This window comes from Zootoca vivipara, chromosome 6 (genome assembly GCF_965207765.1).
Source record: "Zootoca vivipara chromosome 6, rZooViv2.hap1.1, whole genome shotgun sequence".
In the NCBI taxonomy this organism is placed as follows: Eukaryota; Metazoa; Chordata; class Lepidosauria; order Squamata; family Lacertidae; genus Zootoca; species Zootoca vivipara.
The window spans coordinates 6,237,092-6,248,796 of NC_142589.1; the positions used below are offsets into that span (position 1 = coordinate 6,237,092).

The window sequence follows — 11,705 nt, forward strand, 5'->3', positions numbered from 1 at the left end:
TGTAGAAAAGGCAGAAGAGGAAATTCCAGGCTCAAGCCCCACCTTCTCCATGCTATAAATTTGGACAGAGGCTTCTGGAGTGAGAACCAAAGCGGAGGAGCTTCAAGCAGCCTTGGATCGAGAACCACAGGTAAGGATGCCTCCATAGATTCCCCTCCCACCTGGTTCCTGGTCACAGGCATCCTCCTCTCTTGGTGGCTCTGCTGAGATGATGGATGGGGAGACTTCCTTTGGAGAGGATACCCAAACTCACCTTTGCAGCCACATCCTGAGTCTCCTTCCCCTTCACCACCCTGCCTGGGGCAATGGCAGCAGCCCCTTCCACCCAGATTGCCAGAGCTTGCCTCCTGCCAATTGGGGTTGCCAAGAGAAGCTTCCAGGGAATGGTCATGTCTTTCAGCTACTGGCAGGTTGCAGCTCAATAGCCAACATGGCATAGTGGTTAGAGCAGAGCTTTCCAAACTGTGTGTTGGCGTGTCACGCAAACGCTCCCCGTGCTCCTCCCGGGGCTGGAAAGGGGTTCGCTTGACCTCTGGTTTGCTAGGAAAACTCAATTACTGTGCCGCGAAATGATGCATTTCTAAAAAGTGTGTCACCAATACGAAAAGTTTGGAAAGGTCTGGCTTAGTGTGACGGAATAGGAGCTAGGTTCAAATCCTTCCATGCAGCCATGAATTAAGCTTGCTGGGTGGTGAATTTGGGCCAGCCGCCACCTCTCAACCCAACCTACCTTACAAGATTGTTGTTGTGGGGATTAAATGAGGAGGGGGAATGAACCATGTACGCCATCTTGAGCTCCTTTGAGAAAAAGGTGGGGTATATAAATACAATAAATAAGGGTCTAAGGATTTGTTTTTCACTGCGTGGTGCCAATTTTCCACTTCCAGCAACAAAACACCCTGAGCTGTGGTATGTCCAAAGGCCAGCTGGCATGAGTTGCCATAGTTTGAAGAGCAAAAAGGAGGACGCTATGATGACTCTCATTTTAAATACCCCTACACCCTATGTAGGCTATAGAAGCTGTGATATATTGCTATGGGGGGGGGAGAGTAAAGCAAGTCTTCAACCACCAGTTATGCCTATGACTCAACCAGAAAGTATTAGCCAGAGACATTTCAGCAAATTAAAAAAATCCACCTGGACAGAAATTTTACCCCTGAAAAAGAGGACGTGTCCTGGAAAAAGGGGACACATGGCAACCTTATTCAGGGGAGGGCTGTGGTGAGTGGGGCTCACCCTTGCACTTTTCCCTTTCCAGACACAACCATGGCCAGAGTCCCAGATGTGTTGCTGAGAGACATCAGGTGAGCATCTTCCCCCTTTTTCCTTGCTGGGTCATAGAATCATAGAATCATAGAGTTGGAAGAGACCACGAGGGCCATCCAGTCCAACCCCCTGCCAAGCAGGAAACACCATAAAAGCATTCTTGACATATGCCTGTCAAGCCTCTGCTTAAAGACCTCCAAAGAAGGAGACTCCACCACACTCCTTGGTAGCACATTCCACTGCCGAACAGCTCTTACTGTCAGGAAGTTCTTCCTAATGTTTCATCTGCACTCCTGGTATCTGCTTATGCAGAGGCAGAAGCAGGGTTTTCTGTGGTGTGGTATAATGGGTGGCCCCATAGGAAGTCATGGGGCACCCCTCACATAGCCCATGAACCTCATCATTGCTCCTTAGCAGGGCTCGGTCTCAGGGCTGACCCACTTGCTGCCTGGAACAGAGGACAAGATGCTCACCAACACCACGGCTTTGCACGCAAGAGCCACCAATTTGGGTGGCTGTAAAAGAGGAGTAGGGTTGTCAATGGCTACTAGCCATTGTCAGAGGCTGCGCTCTGCCTTCCCAGTTGGAGTTAGCAATGCTCCTGGATGCCAGTCGCTGGCAAACAGTGGGATTGGAGAGGGCACTTGCTTGCAAGTTTCCCATAATGAGCACCTGGTTGGCCACTGTAAGAATAGAGTGCTGGACCAGCTGGACCTTTGGCCTGATCCAGCAGACTCTTCTGATGCTCTTACACAGAAGCCAAATCGACCAGCAGCTGAATCTTGCCAGCAATGGGACCGCATCTTGCACCAACCTTGAGGGCCCCAAGGAAAACAGGGCAAAGGCAGAGCAAGCCGTTGCCTCAGGCGGAAGATGCTGGAGGGCCGAGCAGCTATGAATGCCATGCAGGTGCCAGCTTGCTGCCCTCAGGGATGGGGGAGGATGAAGCCCCATCTCTAGCATTTGAGGTTCAGCTGTAGCTCCAGGCGGTTACCAATTGATCCTTTGCCTCAAGCAACTAAATCTCTGCACCCGGCCCTGACTGAGAACCTTGGGAGGAACAGCCTCCCTTGCCTTCCAGCAGTTGCCACCTGAGACAGTTCCCACCTCCCTCTGCCAATCTTCATTTGTACATTGCTTTGAGGGTTGTTGTTTTTTAATGCTCAGGCACTGTATAAATGTTATGAAATATGTAGGCCTTGCTTGACCCACTGGGGGAGGAAGGGGGTGTGGTTCGCCCTGGGTGTGTCATCCCTGGGGGGGTGACATCACTGCCCGCCAGGACACTCGCCAATCACCGTGGTGCCCCACTGGAACGCTTGCCCCGCCCCCTGGGTCCACAGCATGTGCCCCGTTCCAGGTGCCAGAGCCTCTGGCTTGACCCTGGCGCTGCCGTCTATTTTTCTGCCCCAACCCAAAGTCCATTCTCCCATTGTGGGGCTCCTAGGTACCCTTCTGAGGAGTGCCACCCTCTTTGGCATCTCCCCACCCCAACCAGTGCTGGCCCTGCTGTAGCCTGGATGGGAAGAGTCGCCAGTTGGCCAGGGCAGTGGCGGGCATTACTGAGTCCTGTCCTTAAGGGTCTGATTGATATCTCAGAATCCAAATTCACTTCTTCACCTCCTTCCCTTCTAGTAAGGAAGAGATGGAGATGGAGTTCTCATTCAGCAACGAGGTAAGAAACCTTAAGCATTTTGGGGGGTGGGAGGGGGAAACCCCATAACACTGCTCACCCCCTTATTCGGCTCCCACTTGAGAATAGGGGTGGCTTGCAGGGCTATCGGAGTGGCTTCAATGGTACCCAGAGGGCAGGGGAGGTTTGGGGCTCAGCCCAGGAAGTCGCCCTTCCAGAAAGAGAGCTGTAGAGCCCCCAAGGTGTTTTTCACCTGGCACTTAAGCGCAGTGCCATAGTTGGGTGCAGGGCCATCGTTGGGGAGGGGACAGCCCCAGATCTTTTCCGCCAGGCCTCCTGCCCTCCCTCCCTCCCTCTACCCTCCCCTATGAAAAGCATTGTTTAGAATAGTGGTGTGCACGAGCTGCCGACGAAGATAACACAATGAAAATTTCTTTTCTTTGCTCTCTCTCTCTCTCTCTCTCTCTCTCTCTCTCTCTCTATATATATATATATATATATATATATATATATATAATTTTACACAATTTTTCCAACACAACATACCGGTAGCAAATTCTTGGCTGTCATAGCCTAGGACTTCCATCAACCCCTTCTAATGCTTTTCTGAATTCCTTTCTAATTATGCATTTAATTACTATGCTTCTTGTTTTAAATCCAATCTTACATCAGATAATCTTAATACTTCTCACAATAATTTGGATAGTCCTCCTTACAAAACTTCTTGCAATCCTACAAGCGATCTTAAGTAGTTACAGTTGTCTTTCAAACACAACATAAATTTCTTCCAGTCCTTTAGGAAAGTCCGGTCCCGCTGGTTTTGAATTTCCCCTCGATGTAGTCCATCAATTTTATTCGCCACTCTTTTCTTTTGTTGGCATTTCTTCTTGCTACCATCTTTGGGCTAATAGTATTCTTGCTGCCGTGGTCGCATATAAAGACAGGTTTTTTTAATCATTTTTATGAATTTCTGTACCTACCATACCCAATAAAAGAGCTTCTGGTTTTTTTGGAATGTATATTTCAACTTTTTTGTTGTTGTTGTTGTTTAGTAGTTTAGTCGTGTCCGACTCTTCGTGACCCCATGGACCATAGCACGCCAGGCACTCCTGTCTTCCACTGCCTCCCGCAGTTTGGTCAGACTCATGTTCGTAGCTTCGAGAACATTGTCCAACCATCTCGTCCTCTGTCGTCCCCTTCTCCTAGTGCCCTCCATCTTTCCCAACATCAGGGTCTTTTCCGAGGATTCTTCTCTTCTCATGAGGTGGCCAAAGTATTGGAGCCTCAGCTTCACGATCTGTCCTTCCAGTGAGCACTCAGGGCTGATTTCCTTCAGAATGGATAGGTTTGATCTTCTTGCAGTCCATGGGACTCTCAAGAGTCTCCTCCAGCACCATAATTCAAAAGCATCAATTCTTCGGCGATCAGCCTTCTTTATGGTCCAGCTCTCACTTCCATACCGTACATCACTACTGGGAAAACCATAGCTTTAATGATACGGACCTTTGTCGGCAAGGTGATGTCTCTGCTTTTTAAGATGCTGTCTAGGTTTGTCTCTTTTTTTTATTTCGTTATAAATCATTTCCCAGAAGTCTTTCACTTTTTTTACATTCCCACCACATGTGGTAAAACGTGCCCTCTTTTTCTTTACATTTCCAAACATATATTATTCGTTTTTATACATTTTGGCTAGTTTCACCGGTGTTATATACCATCTGTACATCATTTTCATTATATTTTCTTTTAATGCACTGCAGGCAGTAAAATTTATTCCTTCTCTCCATAACCACCCCCAATTGTCTATTCTATTGGTATATTATGCCCGATATCTTTAGCCCAATGTATCATTACTACAATGAAAATTTCTAAACTGCAACTATTAATAATTGCACCTTTATTCATAACCCAGTTGGAACTGTTTAGCTGAATTAATTCAACAGAACTGATGAACTTGATCTGGTGATACCAGCTTTCCAAAGTCTGATATTCCTTTATACCTCCAGTGCCCCCTGCTGCCTGCTTGCCTTTTAGCATCCCCGCCAATCCCACTCCCCCACACTGCTCTGAGGGAACAAATAAAAAGGGGGATCCACCTCTGTGGTGACCTGCTGCAGCTACTACTGCTGCTGTTGCAGTACTTACAAAAAGAAAAACTTGGATATTCTGCAATCTGAAGAAAGGCTAACAATAGAACAGAGGAGGGCAATGATGTCATCACGATGTCATGCAGATGCCCCTATCGGAGGAACATAGGAAGCTGCCTTTATACTGACTGACCCAGACCACTGGTCCATCTAGCTCAGTATTGTCTGCACTGACTGGCAGCAGCTCTCCAGGATCTCAGGCAGGGATCTCTTCCATTCCTCCCCAGAGGTACCAGCGGGGATTGAACCTGGGACCTTCTGCTTGCAAGGCAGATGCTCTACCACTGAGCTATCACTCTTCCCATCACAAGGCTCTAGTCCTAGGCAGGGGAGCCATAGGTCCTCTGGCAGAAAAACATATTAACAGATAGCCTAAGATGTATAGGCAGTAAAAGTACGTGTGAAGTCAGTATGTCTGTGAGGAAGCGTGAAGGAATTTGCTGATGCTCGTAGATAATAGAATCCTAGAACTGTAGAGTTTGAAGGGACCCCCCAAGCTCATCTACCCAACCCCCTGCAACGCCGGAATCTCAACTAAAGCATCCATGACAGATGACCAGGCGACCTCTGCTTGAGGGAGTCTGCTCCACTGTCGAACAGCTCTTACCGTCAGAAAGCTCTTCCTGCTCCACCTTCCATGTGGCAACCCTATACATATTTGGAGGCGGCTATCCTATCTCCTCTCAGCCATCTCCTCTCTAAGCTTAAACATATTCAACTCCCTCAACAGCTCCTCTGCAGTTCTGGCCTAGGATGTTACTTCTGCTCCTCTGATAAGGCTGTAGCTTAGTTATCTGGTTGTAACTGCTCTTTTTGTACTTAATTTCTACGTATGTGTAAAGCTAAGGCTGAGGAATGCCTCTCTATATGCTTGTGGAAAGCAAATGCCTTACGGACTCCACCTTCGTGTGTTCCCCAGCGGCTGCTATAATTCCGGCCGAGCAAAGCTGTCTCAAACGTCACAGCTGGGTCTGGTTAGAATTACAGAGTTGGAAGGGGCACTGCAGTGGTCATCTAGCCCAACCCCCTGCAATGCAGGGATTACGAGGGGGGAAAGCATTCCTGTTAGATGGCCATCCAACCTCTGTTCAAAAACCTCCAATGAAGGAGGGTCCACACCACCTTCCACTGCTGAACCGCTCTTGCCACCAGAAAGTTATTCTGAATGTTTAGCTGGAATCTCATTTCTTGTAACTGAGAGACAGTGTGGTACAGTGGTTAGGGTGTTTGACCCGGAAGAGGGGGGTTCAAATCCCCACTTGGGCCCGTCACCGCCTCTCAGCCTACGTCACAGAGTTGTTGCAGAGATTAAATAAGGAAAAAAGAGAAGCATGCGGACCACCTTAAGCAAGGCAGGATATAAATGCAGTAAACAACAACAGCATTAGTCAGTTGAAGAAAATCCACTCCAATAAAAGGGCCTGAGCCTGAGCCCGAGCCTTCTTATCAGCAGCAGACAACAGACCTCCCTTGCCACTTCCTTCCCTTGGATGGGTGCAATGGGAGCAATGGGAGGACGCAAAAGCAGGGTGTATTGGGGGGGGGAAGCAGCAGGAGGTCTCATCAGAATGTGCCAGAGCCCGTGAGGGAGGGGCTGCTCCCCTGAGCTCTTTTATAAGGGGACACCTTGCGCTGTTTGTTCCGGGGGCCCTTTCTGACTATTCCGGCTGATTTCCCCCCTATAGATCTCCTTCTATGAGTCTGTCCAGCATGCAGATATCCTTTCCGTTCTAGAAGATGCCACAACCAAGCGCAGCATGCAGCCGCCGAGACGGAGAAGGCCCAGCCGCAGCAGGCTGTTCACAGATGCCGACCTGAGCGAGATGCTGAGCAGCAACTTGGTGGAAGGTACTGAGCACCCTCTATTCAGCCAGTTCCAGTTTGAGTGGGGAGGAGGTCCAAAGGATGGCAGTGCTCTAAAAGGGGATTGGACGTCCCCATGGAGGGGGAGGAAGCTATTGACAGCTACTAGCCACGGCCAGACTCTGGCTCCACAGTTGGAGGCAGTAGTGCTCCTGAACGTCAGTTGCTGGAAGCCACAGGAGGGGAGAGGACCCTTGTGGTCAAATCCTGCTTGCTGGTTTCCTACAGGGATTTGGGTGGCCGCTGTGAGAACAGGAAGCTGGACTTAGACCAGGCATCCCCAAACTCGGCCCTCCAGATGTTTTGGGACTACAACTCCCATCATCACTAAACAGGACCAGTGGTCAGGGATGATGGAAATTGTAGTCCCAAAACATCTGGAGGGCTGAGTTTGGGGGTGCCTGACTTAAGACGGTCCATTGGGCCGATCCAGCAGGCTCTGCTTATGTTCTTATGCAAGTTCCCACACGGCTATGAGGTTCACCAGGTGACATTCGCCCCACCTAACCTACCTCACAGGGAAACATGAGCTGGCAGAGAACCATGTGTAGCAACCAGAGGTCTTTAGAGGATAAAGATGTGATAAAACTGGGAGAATATCGCTTCCACCAGAAGGAGCGTCGAGAGGAATGTTCTGGAAGGGTTGTGGAAGAGTTTCCAAGTCTTGCTGGCCCCTCTCTTGTGCTCTGTCCAGGTCCATCCTCCTTTGCTGAAGCCAGCCTTGTGTCCTCAGGGCTTCCGTCCGCTTACACCTATGTCAAGGTGCAAAGGTGGAACATCCAAGACCTTGACAACAAGTGCTTTTTCCTGGACGGAACCCCAGGGCAGCCCGAGCTCCTTGCCTTGCACTTACAAGCCAACGAGAAGCCAGGTAAGGAATCATGTAAGTGTAGAGCTGGAAGGGACCCCGGGGCATCTAGTCCAACCCCCTGCAAAGCTAAATAATCCCTGACTGATGGCCATCCAACCTCTGCTTTAAAATCTCCAATGAAGGAGAATCTGCCACCTTCCAAGGGAGTCCAGTTGTACTGTGCAATGGCTCTTACTGTCAGAAAGTTCTTCCTAACATTTACTCAGAATCTCCTTTCTTGCCATTTGAATCCATTGGTCTGGGTCCTACCCTCTGGAGCAGCAGAAGACAAGCTGGCTCTATCTTCTGTGGGACAGTCCTTCAGATATTTGAAAGTGCCAGCCTGCCACCTCTCCATCTTCCCTCATACACCAGCCTCCCTCCTTTCTCCTGCCAAGCACCACTGTAGGGTGAGTTATAGATGCTCCAAGGCATCTGGAGGGCGCCAGGGTAGGGAAGGCTGGCCAACGTCCATGCTGGATCTGTCTCCTCCTCCAATGGTCTCCAACGGTTTGTTCAATGAAACATAGGGAAACAGTAAGAGGGTCTTCTCTGTGCTGGCTCCCAGTTTCTGGCATGCCCAGCCTCCTCGTGGCATATACAGTGGTACTTCTACTTACGAATTTAATGTGTTCCGAACGCACATTTGTAAGTTGAAAAAAATTGTAAGTTGAATCCCATAGAAATGCATTGGGAGAAAAAATTCGTAAGTCGAAGCAACCCTATCTAAACATTCGTAAGTAGAAAACATCCTATCTAAACCGCATCCAAGATGGCGGACGGAGCTCCATTCGTAAGTAGAGTTATTCGTAAGTAGAGGTACCATTGTATTTCAATGTCAGGGCAAGGTACATCTTTTTGCCCAGGTCTTTGCAGGCAGAGGGCGAGATCAGAACATTCCTGGCATCTAATGCTTATGTATTAGGTCAGCAAACTTTTTCAGCAGGGTCCCTCAGACCTTGTGGAAATGAACAAATTCCTATGCCCCACCAATAACCCAGAGATGCATTTTAAATAAAAGCACACATTCTACTCATATAAAAACATGCTGATTCCCAGACCGTCCACGGGCCGGATTTAGAAGGTGAATGGGCCTTATCCGGGCCCTGGGCCTTAGTTTGCTTACCCATGCATTAGGTGGTTCAAATGTACCGAGTTGCATGGGATTTATAAATGTTTATAAATTAAAAAAAGAGGGGAAATCTAGCACCAAGGAGGACCTCCTGCTTGAGCTGTGAAAGTCTGCTGACCTGGGTCACATGAACAAGTGTCCCAAGAGAGCGATACAGCCTGCTTGTCATTTTAAGGGGTGCATTTTAAGTCACCCCTCTAGACGTTTCAGCAGGGAATCGGTGAGAACATCAGCTAGGGGCAGAGGCAGGAGACCAGAAAGAAACCCACCCTGTGCCTGATCTATGACTCTGTGTACTGGAAATGCATGCGCTTAGAGAGAGATAGCCAAAGCTCAAGGCCCTCCCTCTGCAAGGGTTGTGTCCTCATCAGAACTGAGGCAGGATTTGCCCTTTGGTTTCTTCCTAGTGGAACTGGACCTGCGTTTCTATCGCTCACCTCTGGGTAGCGATGCCAATTCTGGGCAGCTGGTCGCTCTGGACATTGTAGACAGCAAGCTGTACTTGACGTGCATCAAGGAGGGAGACGGGTGCCACCTGCAGCTGGAGGTGAGTATCCCAGAGGGAAGGAGGGAAGAAGGGGTCCACCCTTCAGGAGAGGGGCGGTCTCCCCCAGCCTGCTGCCCCAAAGGGCCCTCCGGCACGGGCGTACCCAGGATCAAAACTGGGGGGGGGGCCCCAAGCCATGGTCGTTCAGGGGCGGGACCAAGGCATGGGAGGATAGGGGCCACAAAGTGGGAATGTGGGCGGGGCTACAGGACCAGCGGGCCTGATGACTCTGCGGCGACGGCTGCAGCCGCTAAATGAACCCCCTAAACTCTCACACGAAATTCCCCTGCTCTGAAGCAGGGCCGTCTCTAGGCCCGGGTCCGGTGGCGCGGGGCGCCAGGGTGCCAGGCCACCAGGGGCGCCGGTGTGCCCGCTGAGAGGCGCGGTGGAGGCCGCCCCAGGCGCGCCTCTCAGCTGTTCAGGGGGGTGCGGAGGGGGGAAGGGGGCGATTCCCAGCCCGCGGCGCCGACGATCGCAGTGCAGCCTACCGGGAGGCAGAGCGTGGCAACGGCTGCAACCAATGCAGGGAGCCGCGTCTCCTTTGCTTGCCAGCCCAGCAGAACTCTTAGGCAGGAGAGGTTGCCGCCCGGCAGGGCTTTCCATTGGGAGGTGCGAAGGCTTTAGTGGGCGGGAATTGGTGCAAATGTAGGCAGGGCGGGCTGAGAGGAGGAGCCGCCACCGAGGAACCACGGCACCAGCAGCGTTTCCTCCCCCCCTCCCCTCCCGTGTCAATAAGCGGGGCGCCTGCGCAGGGTATTTGCTTCCCTAGTCGGGCCCGCGGTTTGGCCTTCTAAGGGGGGGCAGCTGCACCCCGCTGCCCCATGCTGGGTACACCCATGCCCTCCGGTGCTGGTTGCCAACTCCGCCTCTATTGGAGTCACAGCAGCACCAAGTGAGAGCTGGCCCCATCGCCCTGGCAAGGTGGGTGGTAGAGGCCCCTGCAAGATAGCCGGTGCTCAGCTGGGAGCAGTAGGGCTTCAGCACCCCCCCCCCACAAAATGCATGGGGCTCCTCAGACAGCTCTGTGTGGCCCCCAAGACTCTGGCTGTGTGTGCTGGGGAGTGTGACAGCCCCCTGACCGCTCTCCCCTTCCTCTAGGAAGCAGAGAAGCCCCTGAGGGAAATCTCCAGAGACAACCAGAAGTTCCTCTTTTATTACAAGCCCACCAGCGAGAGCCAAGCGAGCACCACCTTCACTTTCCAGTCCCTGGTCTGTCCCGGGTGGTACGTGGCCACCCCAAAGCATAGCGGCCACGTACAGATGCACAACGTCACCGGAGAACGTTTCTACACGGACTTTCATTTATTTTTTTAGCAATTCATGTTTTCAGCCACAGTGATATGTTGGTTGGTTGTCTTTTTAGGCTGCCTGAATTTCTCAGGGGCCATGTATGTACCACATACAGAAATCCCAATTCCTGTGCTTGCATTTTATACTATTTATTTATTTATTTGTCTATTTATTTGTCTATTTATTTCATAAAATTTATACAATATATATATATATATATATATGTTGTAAAAAACAACAACCTCAGAGCAGTTTTTGTAAACAAGTTTTTTTATCATGTATATACTGTTTTTATGGAAATGTTGCATTTATTTATTTGTTTGTTTATTCATTCACTTGCTTACTTATTTATTAACATTGACCTACTTGAACATTTTGATGCATTAAAAAGTACTTTACTTAATACATGCTGGTTTTTGGTTAAATGTGGATTTGCTACCTCTGCATTCACTTCACATTAACGCATACAAGTAGCTTTTGACTTTAGATCCACATACACTTCCTGGACTCACCAAAAAGTGGACGGTCAGAGATGGAGGGGCTTCCAGATTTATTAATTTTTATTTATTTCATACAATTTATAGAGGAGCAGCACTAGGTTATTCAAACAAACCAACAACCCAAATCCTGTTTACAAATGGGGACTTAATATTGCAAACGTGGCCCCTTCCAGCTTTACAATTCTATGGTTCCATGAGAAAATACCTTGAAATAAAAATGCAAGCTGCATCTTCTGCGGCCAAAGCCCCCTTTCAGTGGCGGAAGAAGGGTCCCCGCTGACTCCAGGGGTGGAAGGAGGGAGGCATCGGTCCCAGAGCCAAAAGAACAAGATTTCCCCAGGGAGAAACCCCTAGAAGGAACAGTTTAGCCGAGAAGTGGGGTTCCATTGTCTGGATGGTGCGAGGCGGCTGCCAGATCTCTACCTAGGGCCCTACTTTGATAGGTGGGCGGGAACCGTCACTGAATCTTAGACTGGGAAA

General features: G+C 49.9%; 1 protein-coding gene across 1 annotated transcript; it reads left to right on the forward strand.

Moving 5' to 3' along the window:
• On the forward strand, window positions 1-11,130 carry LOC118086854 (interleukin-1 receptor antagonist protein). Its single transcript, XM_035118852.3, has 7 exons — window positions 1-130; window positions 1,259-1,304; window positions 2,902-2,941; window positions 6,729-6,891; window positions 7,601-7,777; window positions 9,296-9,435; window positions 10,534-11,130. Exons 2-7 carry the CDS (start codon window positions 1,267-1,269, stop codon window positions 10,747-10,749), a joined length of 774 nt encoding a protein of 257 aa, XP_034974743.1. The 5' UTR covers window positions 1-130; window positions 1,259-1,266; the 3' UTR covers window positions 10,750-11,130.
• The last annotated feature ends 575 nt before the right edge of the window (window positions 11,131-11,705 follow it).